General features: G+C 39.4%; 1 protein-coding gene across 4 annotated transcripts in view; it reads right to left on the minus strand.

The window, feature by feature from the left end:
- LOC124601097 (luciferin 4-monooxygenase) overlaps positions 1-25090 on the minus strand; it is a 263691-nt gene that overhangs the window by 26106 nt on the left and 212495 nt on the right. For all 4 annotated transcript variants that reach the window (XM_047136216.1, XM_047136218.1, XM_047136217.1 and 1 more), the window contains one exon: positions 12793-13020. In XM_047136216.1, coding sequence (XP_046992172.1) covers positions 12793-13020 — 228 coding nt within the window. The remainder of the gene's footprint in view (positions 1-12792; positions 13021-25090) is intronic.

The following is a 25090-nucleotide window of genomic DNA, read 5'->3' on the forward strand; positions in this document are numbered from 1 at the left end:
CGGGTTAGGGAAGGATGGGGAAGGAAATCGGCCGTGCCCTTTCAAAGGAACCATCCCGGCATTTGCCTGAAGTGATATAGGGAAATCACGGAAAACCTAAATCAGGATGGCCGGACGTGGGATTGAACCGTCGTCCTTCCGAATGCGAGTCCAGTGTGCTAACCACTGTGCCACCTCGCTCGGTGCCAATTGTAGCATTCTACTAGAAAAACTGGAAGTGTTACATATTCATGAGACAGGAAAAAAGTGGTCTGAATCACACCTACAAAACAGAATACAGATTGTAGGACTGATGTCAGATTGCTCCAACCACAAAATAAATTTAGTATCAGATGAAAAAAAAAAGTGGAAATAGGAGTGCCACAAGGCAGTATTTTAGGCCCCTAATTGTTCCTTGTCTACATAAATGACATTCACACCTCAGAGGGGGCAGCAAAGGCTATACTATTCGCAGAAGACACTAATGTAATAATAAGTGCACCAAAGCAAATGCTGCAAACAACTACCGATCAAGTAATAAAGAATGTCCACACTTTGTTCAATGCAAACCGGTTGACATTAAATGCAAATAAAACAAATTTATGCAGTTTGGGAAAATATGTCAAAATGTAAAGCTTCATCTGTTGTTGAGTGACAAGGCCATAGACAGAGTGGCATCAATAAAATTGATGGGGATTCATGGAGATGAAAATCTTAATTTTAATGACCATGTAATGAAACTTGTGCAGAAACTTAACTCAACCTGTTTTGCTCCTAGAATTATTACAAATGTTTGTACTGCAGAGGATGCAAGGATGGCATATTTTGACTATTTTCAGTCTCTTGCAACATACAGAATAATATTTTGGGGTTTCCCCATTTGCTGTCTAAAACAAATCTTTCTGTCACAAAAGAGGGCTATCCAAATCATAACACACAGTCTTCCACAGACACAATGCAAACCCTTAGTCAACAAACTTAAAGTTCTAACAATATGTTCCTTATATATATACAAATCTGTTTTATATGTTAGGGCCCAGCTTGCAGATTTTCAGACAAATGCCAATTTGCATAACTACAATACCTTAAATAGCACAGCACTCCATACTCAGCAAACAAAAAGTACACACACACACCAAGGCATGTGAACTATATTGGTACAAAACTCAACAACATACTGAAACCAACGTCAGAAAGTTAGAAGATGAAAATAGATTTAAAGTAGAATTTAAAAAAATTCTACTTGAACAATGTTTTTACTCGATAAATGACTATAAAGCCTTAGGGCAAACAGACTATGCAGTTACAATACTGTTAGTATACATGTATAAAAACTTATATTACCGTCACTTGTATTATTCTTCATACACTTTTTGTACAATTTTGTATGTATTATTCTTTGTATTACTTAATGTAAAATTTTGTATGTTCATTTTCCATAAATTGTTTCCCATAAATTGACATTTACTTTTGTACAACATCCAAACAATATTTATTGTCTATGGGTGAGTAAATAAATAAATAAAACTACATGTCACCCATGGTGTCCTCACCTACCTTGATACAGAGCATGTTCGACTGTTATCCTGGTCAGTAATTTCTCCTCATTTTCACTTACTGAAAACGCCTGGTCATTGATTGTTCAGTGCCTGGCATGCCACCACTCACAAGCTATATGTATGACTGATGAACTCTGACAAGTTTAAAGCTGTACAAATGATAGACCCTTGTCTGTCATCCAAGCTCAGATTGAATCAGTGCACTACTGGGTTAGAGTCACTGTTGTTGCCAGAAGTCGATTATGTTGTCATTCCTCATGTTGTAATTTTAATGGTCAGTAGTGTGTGTGTGTGTGTGTGTGTGTGTGTGTGTGTGTGTGTGTGTGTGTGTGTGTGAGAGAGAGAGACAGAGAGAGAGCTCTGTAATCATAAAAATGTATAACTGCTTATTTTATAATTCACAAGTATCAAATATTTCACTCTTCCAAGATTGTACTTTTATATGTCATTAATTACAATGGTGGAAGTCACATTTTTACATGCATACTGGAAAGTTGGCTCTTCATGCCATATTATGCAAATGCTGGCATCCAGTGCCCACTTCAAAGATAATGTAACCAGCTTGTATAATAGTCCCACTTCCTGTTCCCATGATATACCACAGATCACATGGTGCAAACTGGGATGTCTTTATGATGACCTTTGACCATCATTTCACTTATGTTTATGTCAGTGGCTGCTTAGACACAGTGTAGCAAAGTTTAAAACCTGTACTTTGGTCATCTATTTTTCCACAACTATATCAAATGAGTCATGCCAATTGCTAGTAAATTAGCATATTTCACAGATTTTTCGCATTTATTTTGACAAAATTGCTTTATATAACTGAAGATACACATTTTGACAATGACTTGGGTTCTACTGAAATCTATTTATAGTATGTAAGTAAGAGAAAAAAAATCATGCAGCCCGTACATTGTTTTAACTGTTTGCCCACCTATTTTTCTGATACTTTGCCTGGTACTTGTACTTTTATTGTGCTTTAATCTATTGTAGTTGTAATACTTGATAATGGTCTAAGGCCAAAATCTAGACTGTGAAAACAAATGGCAGTTATTTCTTCTAGAAAGTTTTATATGACTGTGGCTCCATACATAAGTATAATCATTAAGCTTTAATGTTGTTTCTTTGTTTACCAAAGTGTCTCTCAGTGACTCTGTGGATCATGTTGGTTCCATTTGCCCCACAGGACACCACCAAGCTCTTTCATACATGTCTTACCATGAGCTACTTTATATGGAATGGCAATTTGTATGACCAGCTTGAAGGCATCACCATGGTAGTCAGCATAATATAGTGGTTACCAATTTCTTCATAGAGCGTTTCAAAAGATCAGTGCTGGACTTGGCAGTTTGTACTACTAAGGAGTGGTACAGGTACATTGGTGACACCTTGGAATGTGGAAAAATGCTGAGGGACTGCTTAATGGCTTCCTAAAGCATCTGAATAGTCTCCATAGAAACATAAAATTTACTGTGGGCATAGAGAAGCACCAACAACTGCCATTACTGGATCTGCTGGTTATGAGAAATTGTGAGAACCTGGGCCAGTGTGTGTCAAAAACTAATACACATGGACCAGTACCTGCACAAACTGTCAAATCATCACCTGAGTCATAAAATAAGAATAACTTGTAACAAGTGCATGAGAAATTTGAGAGCCACAGCATCTCGGATGCATTCTGAGGAGCAATGGATACTCCACCATTTGCACAAGAAGGATCACAAACCTTACTTGGTGAAGTGACATATCAGAAGGGGAAATGTTGTCTATGGCCTCTCTGCCATACATCCACAGGTTGACAGACAGAATTAGCGATACATAGCTGGATATTGCACAAACATGCACAACTGGCTACAAACTGACCAAGATAAAAGAGTATCTCAGATCCATAAATGTCAAATGGGCTCTCTCACAATGTTGGAAATGGACTACATATTGTGTACATGTGGAAAAGTCAACATTGGCTTGAGTAGATGCTCAATCAACACCAGAATCACTGGACATAAAAAATATAGCAAGTTGGGACAGGTGGAGAAATCAGACATGACAGACAACACACTGTGTGCAAACAACCACGTTATAAAATTTCCCACCAAAGAGTTTTTACACTGTGGAAAAGACCTACCATACCTACCTCTTCCAGATTACCCACAAAAATACACTATCATGACTATAATTTTAACAAGGAAGTAGAAAGCCTAAAAGTAAATGGACCCTGGATTCCCTTACTGCAGTGAACAACTGTTGCAGGTACCAAGGCGAAAACCTCAATGGCAAAGCTCAGGGAAAAGCCCTCAGATAATGGTGTGGCAAGTACATATAATCTCTGCCCATGTCCTCAACTCCAGTCTGTCACCAGGAATGGAGGGTAAACCTTTGACAATGCCAGCCCCTCATGTTGGTGAAATGGCAGGAAAATCACTAAACAAATGTTGGTTGAAGACACCAAGACAGAAGCCAACAGGCAATACGTGTTCATTTTATGCCATGGCATGGTATCAATATATTTAATTTATAATTTTCATATGCAAAATTGAGAAAAAAATATTATAAATTTATTTTTGGAATAGAGATTACATAAATAAAAATTCTGCATGTGAGCCTCCCACATCCATTAGTAAATACTTTATTTACCTTTCCTAATTAAAATATACAATGAAAATGATTTCAGAGCAATAATTTTGTCTCACAAAATTAATTTTCATGATATTAAAATTTTCGTAATGATTGGAATGATTACTACATTTCTAACTTACATAGATCTTTGCACTGTATTTTCTTTGTGTGTAAAATATATCTCTGTTTTTTACTTTGTGTCAGGAGTTTTGGTGGGAGATGTTGTTGTAACTCAGTATGAGCATGGCAAACAGTTTGAGTAGATATCCATGTGTGTAAAATTGTGGCTGTGGAAGCAGAGTGGAAAGGTGTGTTTAAAATGTTCAGTTTTCATTTTCACATTCATTAGAATGTAGATAAACACAGGAATTACTAATACTGTTACACATGATGTATTCAAAATAATTAAAACACATGTCTTTTCTGCAATTAACAGAATGATTATGTTACACAATCATAGAGAACATTTATACTTAAAGCCAAACATGATCACTGTTTTGCTTTCTGCTCTTGAATAATTTTAAAGACATTGCAATGAACTCATCATTTTTGAGTGGACTACAACTACAGTTAAATTCCATATTAATTCAGTATCTCTGAACTATGAGAGCAGGACTTAACAATAGGTCAATACACAAGTCATCAACTTTACTAAGTTACACAAAGAACATGCAGGTGAAGCTCCAAATCTCTGGTTCTGACTAAGATTTTAGAAATGCTTCCCACGGTTGTAGGACAAATATGGAACTGGAAACTGTCTGAGATTTTGTTATTAAGAACTAGGCTCTACAATGGTTACAATCTCAAACTGTCTCCTCTACCCAAATATCTGATTTGACTTAGCTGATAGTATTCTAAGTGATTTACATAAATGTCCTGTATGAAATAGTAGATAAATAAAACAGTAAGAGCAGTGACTTCATCAAAGTATGTAGCCTTTTTTTTTTTTTTTTTTTTCTCGTTTATGTAACATAACCTAGAAATAGTTCTTACACTTGTCAGTAATAGCAGTGTGAGTAGATTGGTACCATTCCATTCTAAGTGATTTACATAAATGTCCTGTATGAAATAGTAGATAAATAAAACAGTAAGAGCAGTGACTTCATCAAAGTATGTAGCCTTTTTTTTTTTTTTTTTTTTTTTTCTCGTTTATGTAACATAACCTAGAAATAGTTCTTACACTTGTCAGTAATAGCAGTGTGAGTAGATTGGTACCATTCCTAATTTGTTGGCTGTATATTTTACAAATGTAGCCTACAGTGGCTGCTTCTACCAGTTCATGTACAGGGTGATCTGGTTAAATGGGGAATACTGCAGGAAACAATCGCTGAGAGGATAAGGTGGGGGAATGCTCTGTCCGTAATAGTGTTTTATCTCTACACTTGAAGGCAGCGAGCTGGAGAACCATAATACAATAGGAACATTATCCTTTGTGCCACCAGAGTCTCACTGATCCAGCAGGGAGGCTGGGTCACCCATAGGATGTGCACATATGCCTTACCAGTGAGATGTTGTGGATGAATGACAGGTCCCACAACCATTGTCAGTAACCCCTGCCTAAGTGAGGCTGAACCTGTGGTAATGGTTCGCTGCCACCATACTGTGACAGTTCTGCATAGCTCACAGGTGAGTGTTGTGAAGGTTGATGATACCACCCTTCATAAAGGTAGCCTCATCTGTGAAGAGGATGGATGAGACAAATCACAGCACTGTGGTGACATGTCTGTAGGTAATAAGACCTGCACATGTTTCAAGTGATATGGATAGTAGCAGTTCTGGAGAATGTTCCACACTGTCATTTGACTTAGCCCATCCTGGCAGTTCACCTGTCTGTTGCTGATACCAGGGCCACTATCAAAGATATTGCATCTCCACATTCAAATGGGTGTACTTCCCTTGAAATGCATTTCCGACATATGTTCCATTTTACTCCTTATCCTCTCATGGGACATTTCCTGCAGTTTGTCCCCATTTAGCAAGATCTAGATCTACATCCATACTTTGCAAACCACCATGAAGTGCAAGGCAAAGGGTACATCCCATTGTACCAGTTATTAGGATTTTTCCACTTCCATTTATGTAGGGAGTGTGGGAAGAATGATTGTTTGAATGCCTCTGTATGTGCTGTAATTATTCTAATCTTGTTCTCACAGTCACCATGTGATAGATACAAAGGAGGTTGTAGTCTATTCCTGGTGTCATCATTTAAAGCAGATTCTTGAAACATTGTTAGTAGACTTTCTCAGAATGGTTGCATCTCTGTTGAAAGTCTGCCAGTTCAGTTTCTTCAGCATCTCTGTGACACTCTCCCAGAGGTCAAACAAACCTATGACCATCTCTGTTTATGTTCAGTATCCCCTGTTAGTCCTATTTGGTATGGGTCCCACACATTTGAGAATATTCTAGAATGGGTCCTGCTGTGTACATAGTTCCGCGTAGTCAGCGCATACACAACTTTCCAAATAGGGTGCGCCCCGCTAAGCACAACACCGCAGGTGCAGCGCTCGTCCGTCTCCGCACTATGAGATGGCGCTGTCTTGGAGACGAACCAAATTCTGCTTCCGCCGATCCGCGAATTAATATGTCACGCAGCCAATGAGATTGCTGCTAACATAGAACCTTTTCTCCTCGCGGATCACACTCGCGCAGTGATACCTGAATGCTCTAGGTATTATAACAAGTGTACAGACCTCCGATTAGTCAGTCTGCATTAGTCTGCACTTGAAGGCAGTGAGCTGGAGAAGTTTCAGTCTGCGCCTAGTAAGATTATCATATTCCTGTACATAGCCATGAAGAGACATGTATAGACACTTTGGCAAGTATCAGAGATATGTGAGAATAAGATTAATGTACCAAGACCAAAGGAACTTCAGATTGTCAATTGTAAACAGCATCCAGAATCAAGTTACGTAATGTCTATGATTTTTATTATTTTAATAAATGTGTGTGAAAATTAATCAAGTTCTGTTTAAAGTTGGTCACCGTCAATCTGCTACTCTAAGCGTGCAAGTGGCATTTCTATCGTCTGACCTAACAGCAGAAGATAAACATGCCATAATAAGACCATGAGACATATTGCTGACACTCGCCTACTTCGTTAGAGCAACAAGTCAAATAATCTGATGGTGTGTGTACCGAAGGTCTTACAGTACACACACAACAGGTCCCACGAGTGATTTGTCAGCAATCGCCTTCGTAGACTGATTGCACTTCCCCAATATGCTACCAATAAACCAGAGTCTACCACATCATTAATTGACTTGTTCCTCATCTCTCTTTCTCTTTGATGATGAGTTTTGCAGAACATGATATGTGATTCAGTGAGTACTCAGATTATTACAAACGGTGATTACTACAGATGCTATGTCTTTCAAGCTATCTGTTCCTCAATTTTCATTTTTTTGCTTTAAAATATATTGAGGCTAAAGAAATTGTTTGAATTAATTGCAGTGTGCTGCTTTGCTTGTAACTGTATTATTACTCCATCAGTTGTTTTCTAGGAGAAAATGTGATACATGCAATTTACTCTGTAATATTTGGCGCCTGAAGAAAGAGTCACATGCCACTGAAATTGATATTATTATGAATTGAACAGAACAATAAAGAATGTAGGTGTAAATCACTTATACAATGAAATTACTAGGAACAGACAACCTTCTATTATATGCTTCTTCCATAATGGAGCATACTAAACTAAATAAACTATCATCCTAAAAGGTATTTGGTCAAATGAATGTTTGCTGACCACATTAATATTTCAACAGAATATATTGGTTCGAGTTGAGAATGTTGATGGATGCTGCTACTACTCGTATATATGAAAACAACAATAAGTTCAATTACACATGGAATAATGAGGTATGATGATTATTACCCCCAAAACGTTATTAGCAAAAAGCTTACAACAAAGAGGAAATGAATAAAATCTATGTGCTAGGAAAATTTGCTTTGGCCACTTTCCATAAACTCTCTATTAGCACTGAAGGAAAAAATTACAGAATTTAGAAATTATTTTATGTTCTTAAAATGTGTCACAACTGTTGATGACACTTTCAACATTTAATTTATTATTATCCTTTTTGAACAGTCTCAACTACGCAATTTACAATAAAGACTGAAATTTGCTTATTGTCTTCTCCAGTCTTCTTTTATTACTGGGCTCTATTTTATTATCTCAATTTTAGCTTTACTGCGAGTTTAGTGGAATTCCACAACTTGTCTAGTAAGTCTGGCAGAGTAAAAGACATGGTCTCGAGAAACCAGCAACTATTTACTAGGACACAGTCTGTCATAAACATAGGGATAAGTAGAACAATACAGTTTATTGGCATGTACAAGACAGCTGACCAGAGCTGGTGCACAACAATATAAAGAGCATTTGACAACCAGGGTCCACTGTCTATCAACTGCAGGTAATCAAGGCACCGGACCACAATCGATGGCCTCTGGTAGGGGCCAGGAGCAGCCAAACGGAAAGCTGTTCAGATGTGTGATGCATGCTTCATTGGTGGTGTTGAGGCTGTAGTAATATGTGGGTTACCACAGGTTGGTTCCAGCCTTTCAATATACTAATAGAATTTTAGCATGCATTTTTTCACGTATAAAGAAATGTTTGTATACTATTTTGTTTACTTATTTTCTATTAGTCTGTATATTCCTTCTTAGGTCTATTTTGGACTTACATTTTTTATTGCTTTTCATTCTTTCTGTTTATATTTCTTTTATGTCTCTATGTCTGTTTAAAACCGATGTTTCAATCCTGTGAAGGCACTATGAACTGATGACCATGTTGTAATGCTCCAGATCTGTGTATTTTGAGATGTATTTTTGTTGTAATGGCAAAAAAAATTTTTTTAACCAATCTTTTCTATTTCACAAATAAAGTTTTCTACAAATAACCAGTTATTTATATTTTCTCTTTAATGGGCTTGTGTAAACATCTGTAACAAGAGACTTTCTTCATTTTTCTGTATTTAGTTTCTAAAATACTGGGTACTAGACTATGTCCAACATGTATTTTTCCCACCAAGATCTCATCTACACCTATACTTGGCCAACCACTGTGAAGTGCATGGCAGAGGGTACTTCCTATTGTAGCATGTACTAGACTTTATTCTCATTTCAGCCACACAAGGAACACACGAAGAATGATTGCTTAAACTGCAATGTGTGCTGTAATTAGTGTGATCCTGTCTTTGTAATCCCTGTGGGAGCAGTATGTAGGGGCCTATAGTATATTCCTAGATTACTCACTTAATACTCTTTCTTGGATTTTTGTAAGTAGGATTTTGCAGGATAAACGGTCCCTATCTTCAGAGTTTTCAGCACCACTGTGATGGCCTTCCATGAGTAAAGCAAATATGTGACTATCAGTGCACCCTTCTTCGTACACTACTGGACATTAAAATTGCTACACCAAAAGAAATGCAGATGATAAAAGGGTATTCATTGGACAAATATATTATACGAGAACTGACATGTGATTACATTTTCATGCAATTTGGGTGCACAGATACTGAGAAATAAGTACCCAGAACAACCACCTCTGACCATAATAATGGCCTTGATATGCCTGGGCATTGAGTCAAACAGAGCTTGGATGGCGTGTACAGGTACAGCTGCCCATGCAGCTTCAACACGATACCATAGTTCATCAAGAGCAGTGACTGGCGTATTGTGACGAGCCAGTTGCTCGGCCACCATTGACCAGACATTTTCAATTGGTGAGAGATCTGGAGACTGTGCTGCCCAGGGTAGCAGTCGAACATTCTCTGTACCCAGAAAGGCCCGTACAGGACCTGCAATATGCGGTCGTGCATTATCCTTCTGAAATGTAGGGTTTCGCAGCGATTGAATGAAGGGTAGAGCCACGGATCATAACACATCTGAAATGTAATGTCCACTGTTCAAAGTGCTGTCAATGTGAACAAGAGGTGACAGACGTGTAACCAATGGCACCCCATACCATCATGCCGGGTGAAATGCCAGTATGGCGATAACAAATACATACTTCCAATGTGCGTTCACCGTGATGTCGCCAAACACGGATGCGACCATCATGATGCTGTAAACAGAACTTGGATTCATCCGAAAAAATGACATTTTGCCATTCATGCACCCGGGTTCGTCGCTGAGTACACCATCGCAGGCGCTCCTGTCTGTGATGAAGGGTCAAGGGTAAGAGCAGCCATGGTCTCCGAGCTGATAGTCCATGCTGCTGCAAACGTCGTCGAACTGTTTGTGCAGATGCTACATGCTAATGCTTACACAGTGACTCGATTCCCCACGGGACCTGACTCAGCTTTTGAGAAACAAGGATTGGTGTGTTTCCAGCTTGATTCAGATCTAGATTTGGACATTTCCATTTCCCCCTTAAATTTGTGTGACGTTGCAGCTGCCTACTGCAAGGCCTACATATTATACCAGTTCACTCATTTTGTGCAACGTTGGTGGATGGGAACAACTCCTGGGCCCATTTTTCTCCCCCGGATGGCCACAGAAAATCAACAGCGCATCAACGAAAGGGTTCTGTTGTGTGTCTCAGATAAGAACTATCAACTTCATTTCCGCCATCCTGCTCAGCAGCCATCTGCTTCTCAACCCCAAAGGGACCACTCCAATACTGTAGCAGCTCATGATTCCACTGAGCCTCGTTCTCCACTGCAGTGATGCCTTTCGACATCAAACCACCATCTTTCTGGTTGTGGCTCCATTGGATCATGTGCCACCTGCATCTACTCCCAGGGCGGTCACTACTGCAGGAGGAAGAGGGGAGGAGGGGGGGGGGGAGGAGGATTTGGTGGTGCCACTCGACTTCATTATAAAAACTGAATAGGTAGTGCTATATTACTGTTAACTGCCATGGCACTATGCAGAGGGCACATCTCACCAGGATTGTCTTCTGATGGATCCCACAAATAAACCAGCCCAGGACCGTTCTGAGGCAGTGAAGTGTGTCCCAATCATACTACTGGTTTGGCTTCAGCATTTTCCTTCCAGAATTTGTTACTGGTGGAACTCTGATACTGTGCAAACTGGACTTTGATTGGAATTCTTACTTAAAATACCTGGCATTGCCCTATGGAGCATTTTGTAATCTCCATTCATTTTGTATGCAAATTACCTTTACAAAAAATAAATGCAGTTGAAGTATGGAGGTGAGCCACTGCAGTGACATGTTTGTCTTTTCCAAAGTACATTTGCTCCTGACTTTATGTTCATGAACAATAATGCTGCCCTATATTAGGCTGCTCCTATGAGTGAATTTATTGCAAGTGAAGATACCCATTGCATGAAATTACCAACTGGGATCTCCGAATCTTTACTGAATATGGAAAGTCCAGGGTGCACTGAAGAGACCCATTGTTAGCCACTTGTCATCACCAAGGACACTTCCATATCTCTGCACAGCTCAAGCTTGGTAATGGTGTCAACTGCCATACTATATATAGGGGTAAATACAGGGTGGTTACAATTAAACTTTTGTTACTTGAGAGGGTCCCCATGAAAAACAAGTGGTCATAGGACAATGAAACTTTGTAGAAACATTTGTAAGGACATGTGAAACAGAAATAATGAATAAACCACTGAAAGGAACACATTTTAATTTCCACATGAGATAACATTTGTTAATTGCATACCATGTTTACATTCCGGATTACAAACACTGGTCAATGTGATGACCATCTGCATACACGACAGACTGGAACTGAACTACAGATTTCTGTACTGCTGCCTGAAACATTTCAGGTGGGATGCTGGCTACTTCCCTTGTTATGCTTATGTTCAGCCTCCAATGTGTGTTTGAGTCCCACTGATAAACCCTCTCGTTCAGGTAATCCCACAGCCATAAATCACATGGGTTCAAATCTGGTGATCTTTGTCACTATGCAGTTTGGAATGATCCAATGGTTCGATTTTCTCTAAATGTGTTACAGAGTAACCAAGTGAGCTCATGAGCAATGTGATATGGAGCTCCATTGTGCATCAAAACAGTTGAGCCCAAAGCATCTCTCTCCCATAGAGCAGGGATTACATGTTGTTGAAGCAGATCACAGTAACATGTGCAATTCATGCTGCATGTTCTTGGTCCTTGGGGTCTAAGTTCCTCCCACGTCACCATACCAGTACCATTATCTAACCACAAGTCATGACACTTAACACTACTAACAGTGTAAATCCTGCAGCACACAGTCTGAACATCACTCCTATAAAGTAATCTGCCAATATAGTAAATAATTTTCCCTCTATACTGACTCAAGTACTGAAAGTTTCATTATAATCACCCTGTACATCTCCTGCTAATACTTCTGTTGCTGTGGAAGAGTTTGTTTGGTTTAATTACTGATTTTTAAAAGGATATTTTAAGTTTCAGAATTTCTCTAATCTTATGTTTTGGATAGTGTTGTAAATCATGTCTTTTTATTAACATTTACCTTGCTTTGTAATCTTTTTGACATTCTGTTAAGAACATATGTTTTCAATTCTTGATTACACTTAGCTTTTGGATCATAAATCAATGACATTACTGCTATAAAAGCACATAAAAATAGAATGAAAAATCACAATTATTCATTTTCTCCTAGAGGGAGATTATACATTGAAATATGGCATAAAAAACAATTTGTTAACATACCTGAAAGCCTTTGTACTTTATTAGCTCCTTAACTCTGTCAACAATAAAAAAATATTTATCACTGTCAAAATAACCTATGTCACCAGTATGAAGCCATCCTTCACTATCAATTGTTTCTCCTGTGGCAGCATTATCACCACAGTATCCTTTCATAATTATTGGACCCTTGAAACAAAGCTCTCCTTTCTGGTATGGTCCAAGAGCAACTCCCGTTTCCACATCAATAACCTAAAATAAAAGCAACTTTACTGAAGTCATACAAAGCAAACATCCACAGATAGATAGTTGGTACTCGCCTCTGATAATTAGTTAATAAAATGCAAATTAAATCTAAGTCCTTCCAGTGCACCATAGATATCATCTATTCCATGACAAATGCTTTTCTGATCGATTCAAGTAACTCACTTGTTTCTACAAAATTTGATATAAGTGAAAATTGTTATGATAACCAGGCTTTCAAACCTTCTTCTTCAGATCAATAAGTTTACAAATTTCAAATATATGAAACCTTTCCAAACAATTGTACACAATATCAGGGAGTGAATCCCAGGATCCGTTCAAGAGAATCTATAAGTCACACAAAGCATTGTTGCAATTCTGCAGCACTACAAGTTAATCAGGGCCACACTGTAAGAGCTGTTCAAAATGTGCACTGTGAGCCATAATCCATAAATGGCAATGCCTTAACAAGGGCTTGATGACACCTAGTTCATGACAAACAGTTGCACAGGGTTTTTACGTATTTTGTTCCAGGTCATTTTTATCATTGTCTAAAGTAATCCGCTCCACACTTTTTGAGATTCCACAGTGAAAAGGCCAATGTCTTAAGGTCAGGAGCCCTAGAAGGAGAATGCAGTGGCCATCCAATTCACTATCTAGGGAAGGTGATGTTCAAAAACTGCTGTGCAACAAAAATTAAGTGCACTGGAGCCCTCGCACACATGGACCAGATAGGACACTGAACTGCTAAGAGCACATTTTCTATTATTACAGGTAGCACCATTGTCAGGAGGGCCAAGTACAATGGTCTGTTCAGTTAGTGAGGTAGCATACTTGAGGTGATCAGTTGGTAATACTTCAGTACAGATTGAATCCAAATTGTTGTTGATGGTTTATGACAACCACAGAATGGTAATTAGCATGTGCCTAGATACTATACAAATGTTGAGGGAAGTTCTGGCAGAATATAAATACTTTTGGGTTACAGGAGATCATTCACTGAAAAGCAGAAGCATTGAGTCATGAATAGGCACATGCAAAAAGAAAGAAAAACTTGCTAGCTTTTGGAGTAATCCCTTTTTGACCCAGAGTAAAACACACACACACACACACACACACACACACACACACACACACACACACACACACACATACACACATGCCCATTCCCCCACATAGTACCAGCTGCATGCCAGTGCTGAATTTTGGCAGATGGACTAGGACGTGTTGGGAGTTTGACTGATGGGGTGGGTAGACAAACAGCACCAATGCTGCATTTTGGCAGGTGGTCTAGGGTGTGGTGGGGTTGTGTCATGTGGTGTGGGTAGAGGAAGAGAGGGGTAGGAGGCAGGGAGGACTAGGGGTGTGTGGCTAGTGGCTCAGAGGAAGAAAGCTAGTTTGCTGGCTATGAATGCAGGATGGATAGGTGGCAGATGCACAGGCTGGGCATGTGATGCACGGTTGTCAGAGCCAGTGGGGAGCATCGCAAACTGAAGGTGGGGTGGCATGGGGATGTAAATTGTAAGGTTGTGATGGGATGGAGGAAAGGGAAACTGTTGCGTGAAGGGTTGGTTCAAATGACTCTGAGCACTATGGGACTTAACATCTGAGGTCATCAATCCCCTAGAACTTAGAATTACTTAAACCTAACTAACCTAAGGACAGCACACACATCCATGCCCGAGGCAGGATTCGAACCTGCAACCATAGCAGCAGTGAAGTTCCGGACTGAAGCACCTAGAACCGCTCGGCCACAATGTGTGTGAAGGGTGTGAGGACAGTTGGGACAATTGGTAACTCATGTCAATACATCAAATATATGTAAGGATGTGCTTAAAAAAGTTTGACATGAAAAAGGTATAGGAAATAAATGTGTAAGCTCAAGGAATAATAGGTAGTTGCATGTGTCAATTCAAAAGTGTAGTGAAGTTCAGGGCCTATCAGAATTGGCTACCAGTGAATAGCACCACTGCTGCACCCACTCCCTAAGCCAATGTGATTTGTAAAGGCTTTAGATCTTAATTGCAGTGTCCACCCTTTCTTTCTTTCTTTCTTTTTTTTTTTTTTTTTAAAAAAAAAAAAAAAAAGGGTGAAGCATGATTGGTAGGTGTTCTGCCATTGGCTACCATTTGAGATAGGGGTACATCTAATTTCAGTTTACGACAAAAGTCAGTCAGGATGTTGCATTCTTTGAGTGTATGAAGTACTGTTAAAGATGCACCACACGTGCACTTGGAAGGGTCCTTTTATTGCGAGAGAATTTCATGTGCAAGTTTGGTGTGGCCAATATGTCTACTTCTACATCTATGTCCATACTCTGCAAGCCACTGCAAAGTACATGGCAGAGAGTACTTCATATCATAACAGGTATTAGGGTTTATTCCCATTCCATTCACAAGCTGTGTATGGATTATGGGAAAAATGACTGCCGGAATGCCTCATCATATGCTGTAATTAATCTAATCTTATCCTCACAATCCCTACAAGAGTGATACATTGGCAGTTGCAGTATGTTCCATTTCCTCGTAGCAATACCAACATATGTTCCATAACACACACTACTGGTAGTAGGGGGGGGGGGGGGGGGGTTAACAACACACTTTTTAAGGATTTGCTGACTTGTATGTAGTGTCCAAAACTTGAAAATACATTACCATCATTACCAACAAGTGTTCAATAATGTATACTACGAATGAGGGGGATAGTTTATGATCATAAAAAAAATTAAAGAAGTTACAAATTTCATTATTTGTGGCTCACCTTTATTGATAGCAAGCTTTTTAAAGAGATGATGATGTATAAGTGAGGTCCAGAACTTGAAAATATTGAATATGAGACTCATTGAAAAAAGTCGCATCTACAACAACAATTACTACTATTACTACTACCACTGCTACTTAAATTTTTGGATGAAGTTTACCTGAAAAAATTTAAAACAGTTATAGAATCTTGTAGAATAATTGTTTAAAAACAATTAATATTTTTTGAAAATTTTAAAATACAATGTACCCAACTAGACAACAACATTTGCACAAAGTGGGTATAAAGTATCCCTCACAACCTCCCTCCTCCATTAGTACTGCTAGGATTAGAGGTGGCTCTTGAAACACTGTAAGCAAGCTTTCTTGGGATGGTTTGCATTTGGTTTCAAGTGGCTGTTGGTTTCTTCAGCATCTCTGTGACACTCTACCATGGGTCAAAAATACCTGTGACCATTTGTGCTGCCCTTCTCCGTATATATTCAGTGTCCCCCGTTAATTGTATTTGGTATAAGTCCCACACACTTGGGCATTTGCAGGATGGGTTGCACAGGTGATTTGTAACCAATCTCCTCTCTAGACCAATTGCATTTCTATGAATAAGCCAAAGCCTGCCACCTGCTTAACCTATGACTGAGCCTACATGATGGTTCCATTCCATGTGCCTACAAAGTGTCACATCTCAATATATGTATGAGTTGACCAATTCCAGCTGTGACTGGTTGATTCTGTAGTTGCAGAATACTATTTTTTCCTTAATGTTGAAAAGCGCAAAGTTTTACATTTATGGTATTTAAAGCAAGTTTCCTATTTTTGCACCATTTGAAACTTTAACGAGATCTGACTGAATATTTTATGTAGCTTTTTTCAGAGAGTCTTCATTACAGACAATGGCATTATCTGTGAAAAGTCTGAGGTTACTAAAGTACACAGCATGAGGTGAAAGCTGATTTGTGAGGGGCCTGGAGCAAAGGTACACACTCTCTAGTAGCCTCTTTGATCATTCAGATTGTTTGTATGTGCAATATCTAGCCCTCAGGGTGTGGTTCAAGGAAGTGATCAAACATCAGTGCCTGATGCTCTCAATTGTCATGTTTTCACTGTGTTTTCAACCTTAGTGAGACTGTTGGGAAGTTCATTGTCTGGAATACTCAGCATTCAAAGGAAATTTATGGAAATTCTCATTCTGTGGAAGTCGTACAGAAGGTTGTTTATGGTTTATGTTGGAGACTATCACACTTCATGGTCTACTGTTTATTCAAGGATTCACTACATACCAGGAAGTACAGGTTTGGGAGAGTTCTGACATGTTGGAGACTCAAATTATAACTGTCAGTAATGCAGTAAATGTATTGCACATATTTGGTAGAGAGTGTTTCTCATAACATCCTACTCGGACATATGCATAACTGATGTGGTTATTGACCTTAGACACAACTGTATTACTGTATGATTTCATTATGTAGACAATCATGATATACAGAGTTAAGTATCTGCCAATAAGTGGTGAGATTTATCATTCCTTGGTACCACCATGCATTTCCATCTGTATTATTGGGTTGAGGACACAGCACAGCGGAGTTTGAGATGTAGTTCTTTGCATATGAGCGAGTTGGAAGAATTGTAGTTCTCTACATAGGTTCTCAAGACGTACGTTAGATGGCCTACCTGTTTGGAGGTGGTTCATAGGTAGATTGATCCTTTCATTTTGGAACAGAGAAAAGTAACAAGGATTTTAGGTTTCTGTTTGACGGTGATCACATAACTGATCAGGAGGAGTTAGAATGATGCTCTCAAATATGTGATACCTGCTTCTGCAAAGAGGCTGCTGTCTGGTCTGGCATGAAAGGCTCTAGTCACTAATTTTACTCCATTATGATGTACATGGTCTAAGAAACATAGTACAGATGGTGCTGCTATACCATAAATGTCACATATATAGTCTAAGTAAAATAAAATCAACGTTCTATAAAACCTTAATAAAACCACTCAATCTGAACCTAAAAGGTGTTGCTGTGAAAACAGAGACTGCTTCATATCCTCATGCCATTACCTTTCAGTTATCATATGTTGGTAACCTTGCTAGTTTACAATCAAAATAAAAACATAAAAAGTGAAATTGGCCAACTACTTAAAGTAGCTGGTCTCCCTCATAAAGCTCGAGGTGGGGATATACAGAGCAAAATCTGCAACAATGCATCCAACATAATTTTGTTGGGGAAAAAAGTACCTGTGTTCTGGGCACAGCATTGTGCCCTTTATACAGCATCTAAAGGGAATGCAATGGGGTTATAAGTTCCTGCGTTACAGGGTTTCTCTGTCTATGGTATTAGCCAAGTCAATAAGCAGCTATTTAGAGTTAATTTGATTCACTTTATCTGCAAAATGTTTGCCCTGGTAGCACTTACTCTGATCGAGGGCACTCATCACAGGTGCCACCCAGCCATAGCAATGATCATCTGTAGAGACGGGCACTTACTCCTTGTGTAATCTAACATATTATTAATTTTTTTTCTTTTCTTATCTCCTTCATTCTTTTCTCTTATTATAATAATAATTTTGTATCATAGATAACATTGGCATAGAAATAAAACGGGTAGAGAGATGCTCTTCAATTTTTTAACTGCTTTAGATTCATCTGTCTGTCTCGATAAGTGGTAGCAGGTGGATATGTAATGAGTTCCACCAAGTAAATATTGTTAAAAAATGTGTGTTCCAATTGTACATTAAAAAGTCTTATAAAAAGTTATCAAGATAGAAAAGTTTATTCATACATTCACAATGACCATACCCGTCTGTTCATCTCTCCATGACGCACCGAGAATCCTGCATCAAGAGGATCGAAGCAGACAAGAATAATTTGCGTGAGCAGAAGAGGGGCAATTTGGAGCCAGTATTGTCATACCAAGCTCTTGCACAATGGCGGTAACAAGAAAAAGAAGTACATAAATTATATCCTGAATAAATGTATTGAATATTGAAGGTCTGTTTATATTAGTGCCAGTTAAAGTTCACTCAGGATACATGTACCTTCCAATTTTTTTCAATTATTCTTTAAAAAATTCCTTTTTTTAATTATTTAAGCAGCAATTTTTAATCAGTTTTCAATATATATCACATTTTATTCCCCCCACCACTATTCAATGGCAACCACTCAAAGGATTGTGCCAAGTGGAATATGAACAGACCTTTCAGTTGTTGAGATAAATATTTTTTGAGATAAATGAACCATTTTATCGTTACATGAAACTAATGAGGCCTTTGTTGCATTTGTTATATGTCCATGAGATTTGAACTATTAACAACTTGAAGGAGCAAATTAAAATTAAATACTGCCTACAAACAAGATGTGCCAGGAATGCTGATTTCAGCGGTAAAGGTAGGAAGCTGCTACACTGTATGCTTATATGGCCATGCTTGGCACTGCCTCTCTCACAGTAATAATCTTCTTTCCTTCAATTAATATCTTTTACAGAAATTGCATTTCTATAGAAAAGATGAAAATTTGTGTAAAGTCAACATCAAAGTGCAAAATAATTCATTCATATTCTGAAAGACTGTATCAGAGAATAATCAGGTTCATTAATGAATATGCATATAAAACTGCTTGAATTGAAACAAAATTTCATTTTTTTAAAATCATTTTTTTTCATAGTTTTGTTAAACATTGTTCACAATGAAGTCAAAGGAAATGGCCATTGTTGAAAACTCATTACAAAATGCAGTATGCCAAGATGTTGGAAATCCGAGCTTGGCAAAAGTTGAAAGTAATGCGCCAACTCGCGAACTGGCTGATGACTACCACAACAACCACCTTGGTGGCCCACAATTAAAAAATGATTGCACTGGTGATATAACTAATCATAATGTCACTTTTATGACACTCAATGAGACAATTTCTCAGTTCTCACCAGGAAACATTTTTCCAAATAGTGAAACTGAAGTGCATGACAGTGAAAATTCCTCTGACTATTTGCTCACTACATCATGAATGGAGGAGCAGGAAACAGTTCAAAAAAGCAATGTAAATACTAGTGACAACCACAATTTGACACAATTCATGCAACTAATAACACAACAGCTTACAAAACAACAGGAATTTCAGGAAAATATAGGACAACAGTTTGCACAACAAAATCAGACATTTAACAGTTTCAAGAATAGTATTAGTCAAAAGTTCAGTGAGGTGAGCAAAACTATACACACTGAATTATCTGTCAAATTATCTGGTAAGTTCACAGAGCTCAGTAAACAACTAAAACAAGAAATAATTACCAACATGTTCCGCATTATAAACACATTAACAGAAAAAGTAATATCCGTAGACTATAAACAGGAACAACTTGCAGGTGAGCTATCCTTAGTGAAGCATATTCTCAAATTCAGGAGACACAATCCCAAGTGGATGCGTTGGTAAAAATGTGACGAACGCAGTCAACAAGCTGCAAGACATACGCAAAAACCTACCTACAAAAATACACAAGTTGACTCTAAAAGTAGATCAGATAAGTTTAGAATCAGAATTTGTCAAAAAACAGAGAGATAAGTTATGTGCAGATGTACAGGAAATAAGTGAAATCTGAGGCCGGGATGGTGGATAAGGGCAGCACCCCTGCTGAAAAGGTAGTGTCAGAATACAAAATTTATGTAGATACTGTAGAAGAAGCTCTAAAAGAGAAAGAAAGCCAACTTCTAGCTAAAATTGACTTGCGTTTAAAGGAAGCAGAGGAAAGGTTAAGAGGTAGTGTTGCTAAAATTACTGACATTCCAAAACAACATACAACAGGAAGCAACTGCCGTCTGCATCACGTCTGCTGTGCAGCGAGCTACGTTGCCGTCTGCGTCACGTCTGCTGTGCAGCGAGCTACGTTAATTTAAGTATTAACTGTATTTTTCTTACTTGTCACTTCTTCTTCCATGTGTTTTTGCTTTTAGGAAGCTTTAATTGTCGAGTGCTAGTAATAGTGTTCCATAGATTTTGTGTTTGTTTTGAATACAGTCAGAGAGAGTCCCTTTAGTCAGCCATAGTGCCAGTAGTGCTAGTGTTTGTTTTGAATGCAGTCAAGAGACAGGTAGTGCTATTTTCATTGTTTTCTACATTAAGTGTCTAGTAATCACAGTTTAGTCAACTATCAGCCACCTTTAGTGAATTAGCAGTCTAGTTAAAAGTTGATTAACTCCCTACAGTAAATTGATTTCTTAGGATGGATAGGATGTGTGACTGCTGTGTATGGACGCAGGAGGAGCTGGCCACTGTTTGCGATCAGCTGAACGTGCTGATGGCCGCGGTCAGCCGTCTTCAGGCTGCTGCCTCGGAGTGTAGCGGTAGTGGGGAGTCTGGTGCGCCGCATGCTTCACCCACTGTCCCTGCTGTCAAGACATCTTCCCGGGTACCGGGCGCAGTTGGGCCACCGTCCCCCCAAGGGGAGTGGCGGGTTCAGCGGCATTCGTGGCGCACGAGGTGGAGGGTCAGTGTGGAGGTTGGCTGTGTGGCATCGGTGCTCTGCCTGTGAGTGGACATGTGGCCGCTCCTTCAGCAAGGTCTGAGCAGACACACTGGGGGGAGGGGTTTATTAGTGATTGGGAGCTCCAATGTTAGGCGGGTGATGGAGCCCCTGAGGGAAATAGCGGAAAGGTCCGGGAAGAAGGCCAGTGTTCAGTCTGTCTGCTTGCTGGGGGGTCTCATCCGGGATGTGGAGGAGGCCCTGCAGGTGGCGATAGAGAGCACTGGGTGCACCCGACTGCAAATTGTTGCTCATGTCGGCACCAATGACTCCTGCCTTCTGGGTTCAGAGGTCATCCTCAGTTCATACAGGCGGTTGGCGGAGTTGGTGAAGGCGGAAAGCCTTGCTCGCGGGGTGGAATCCGAGCTAACTATTTGTAGTATCGTTCCCAGAACTGATCGTGGTCCTCTGGTTTGGAGCCGAGTGGAAGGCTTAAACCAGAGGCTCAGACGTTTCTGCTGAGATCTGGGGTGCAAATTTCTCGACATCCGCTATCGGGTGGAGAAATGTAGGGTCCCCCTGAACAGGTCAGGCGTGCACTACATGCAGGAAGCGGCTACAAGGGTAGCGGAATATGTGTGGAGTGCACATGTGGGTTTTTTAGGTTAGAGAATTCCCTCCCTAGGCCCGACAAGACGCCTCCTGAGACGCGGCAAGGTAGGAGTAGGCAAAATGCAACAGGGAATAACAACATTAATGTGCTAATAGTAAACTGCAGGAGCATCTATAGAAAGGTCCCAGAACTGCTCTCATTAATAAACAGTCACAATGCCCACATAGTACTAAGGACAGAAAGTTGGCTGAAACCAGATGTAAGCAGTAATGAAATTCTAAAATCAGATTGGAATGTGTAGAGCAGAAACAGGCTGGACAGTGAAGAGGGAGGTGTGTTTATAGTGATAAGAAGTGCAATACTATTGAAGGAAATTGACAGAGTTCCGAAATGTGAAATAATTTGGGTGAAGGTCACGGTTAAAGCAGGCTCAGACATGGTAATTGGATGTCTCTATAGGCCCCCCGGTTCAGCAGCTGCTGTGGTTGAGCACCTGAAGGATAGTTTTGAAAATATTTCGAGTAGATTTCCCCACCATGTTATAGTTCTGGGAGGAGATTTTAATTTGCCAGATATAGACTGGAAGACTCAAACGTTCATAATGGGTGGCAGGGACAAAGAATCCAGTGAAATTTTTTTAAGTGCTTTATCTGAAAACTATCTTGGGCAGTTAAACAGAGAACTGACTTGTGGCGATAACATATTAGACCTTCTGGTGACAAACAGACCCGAACTATTTGAAACAGTTAACGCAGAACAGGGAATCAGCGATCATAAAGCGGTTACTGCATCGATGATTTCAGCCATAAATAGAAATATTAAAAAAGGTAGGAAGATTTTTATGTTTAGCAAAGTGACAAAAAGCAGATTTCAGAGTACCTGATGGCTCAACACAAAAGTTTTGTCTCAAGTACAGATAGTGTTGAGGATCAGTGGACAAAGTTCAAAACCATCGTACAATATGCATTAGATGAGTATGTGCCAAGAAAGACAAAGAGATGGAAAAGAGCCACCATAGTACAACAACCGAGATAGAAAACTGCTGCGGAAGCTAAGGGAACTTCACAGCAAACATAAACATAGCCAAAGCCTAGCAGACAAACAAAAATTATGCGAAACGAAATGTAGTGTGAGGAGGGCTATGCGAGAGGTGTTCAATGAATTCGTTCCTTCTCTAGATTGTCGCACAGATGACAAAATGGTGGATATCAAAATAGATGACAGAGGGATATAGAAACAATTAAAATCGCTCAAAAGAGGAAAGGCTGCTGGACCTGATGGGATACCAGTTCGATTTTACACAGAGTACGCGAAGGAACTTACCCCCCTTCTTTGAGCGGTGTACCGTAGGTCTCTAGAAGAGCGTAGCATTTCAAAGGATTGGAAAAGGGCACAGGTCATCCCTGTTTTCAAGAAGGGACATCGAAGAGATGTGCAGAACTATAGACCTATATCTCTAACATCGATCAGTTGTAGAATTTTGGAACACGTATTATGTTGAGTATAATGACTTTTCTGGAGACTAGAAATCTACTCTGTAGGAATCAGCATGGGTTTAGAAAAAGACGATCGTGTGAAACCCAGCTCGCGCTATTTGTCCACGAGACTCAGAGGGCCATAGATATGGGTTCCCAGGTAGATGCTGTGTTTCTTGACTTCTGCAAGGAGTTCGATACATTTCCCCACAGTCGTTGAATGAACAAAGTAAGAGCATATGGACTATCAGATCAATTGTGTGATTGGATTGAAGAGTTCCTAGATAACAGAACGCAGAATGTCATTCTCAATGGAGAGAAGTTTTCCGAAGTAAGAGTGATTTTAGGTGTGCCACAGGGGAGTGTCGTAGGACTGTTGCTATTCACAATATACATAAATGACCTAGTGGATGACATTGGAAGTTCACTGAGGCTTTTTGCGGATGATGCTGTGGTATATCGAGAGGTTGTAACAATGGAAAATTGTACTGAATTGCAGGAGGATCTGCAGCGAATTGACGCTTGGTGCAGGGAATGGCAATTGAATCTCAATGTAGACAAGTGTAATGTGCTGTGAATACATAGAAAGAAAGATCCCTTATCATTTAGATACAATATAGCAGGTCAGCAACTGGAAGCAGTTAATTCCATAAATTATCTGGGAGTACACATTAGGAGTGATTTAAAATGGAATGATCATATAAAGTTGATCGTCGATAAAGCAGATGCCAGACTGAGATTCACTGGAAGAGTCCTAAGGAAATGCAATCCGAAAACAAAGGAAGTAGGTTACAGTACGCTTGTTCACCCACTGCTTGAATACTGCTCAGCAGTGTGGAATCCGAACCAGATAGGGTTAAAAGAAGAGACAGAGAAGATCCAACAGAGAGCAGCGCGCTTCGTTACAGGATCATTTAGTAATCGCGAAAGCATTACGGCAATGATAGATAAACTCCAGTGGAAGACTCTGTAGGAGAGATGCTCAGTAGCTCAGTACAGGCTTTTGTTGAAGTTTCGATAACATACCTTCACCGAGGAGTCGAGCAGTATATTGCTCCCTCCTACGTATATCTTATGAAGACACCATGAGGATAAAATCAGAGAGATTAGAGCCCACACAGGGGCATACCAACAATCCTTCTTTCCACGAACAATACGAGACTGGAATGGAAGGGAGAACCGACAGAGGTACTCAAGGTACCCTCCGCCACACACTGTCAGGTGGCTTGTGGAGTATGGATGTAGATGTAGATGTAAACCTATGCTTTTAGAGGAGTTAGATACTTTCATTGGTCATGAATTTGTGCAATTAAGACTATGTGAATGGATGACACAGGCACTCTGACTTTGTATTAAATACATGGAAGTGAGCAGGGACAGTAACGGATGTTGAGCTGCACACACATGCTTTGCAAGTTAAACACTGGGTAGATACTAACTGACAATAATGTGACTATGCGCTTACGGTAAGCACTTTGTTATGAAGGAAAACTTATGCGTGTATGTGTTAATGGAGCTGACATGCTTATATAAATTGGTAACCATATAGGATAACTCCAATGGCTGAAAAATAAAGGCTGTGCCCATATCCGTCAGGGTTATCAACCCATAAAAAGAGAAGTAAGCTCAGACACTGTGCACCTCCGTATGACGTCAGTGCACAGTTGGGGGCAATTGTAATGTAACATATTATTACACATAGAAGCAAAACAGGTAGAGAGAGGTCCTTCAATTTTTTAATTTAATTTTCGATTAATCTGTCTTTCACTATAAGTGGTAGCAGATGGA

Source organism: Schistocerca americana, chromosome 1, assembly GCF_021461395.2.
Source record: "Schistocerca americana isolate TAMUIC-IGC-003095 chromosome 1, iqSchAmer2.1, whole genome shotgun sequence".
Taxonomy (NCBI): Eukaryota; Metazoa; Arthropoda; class Insecta; order Orthoptera; family Acrididae; genus Schistocerca; species Schistocerca americana.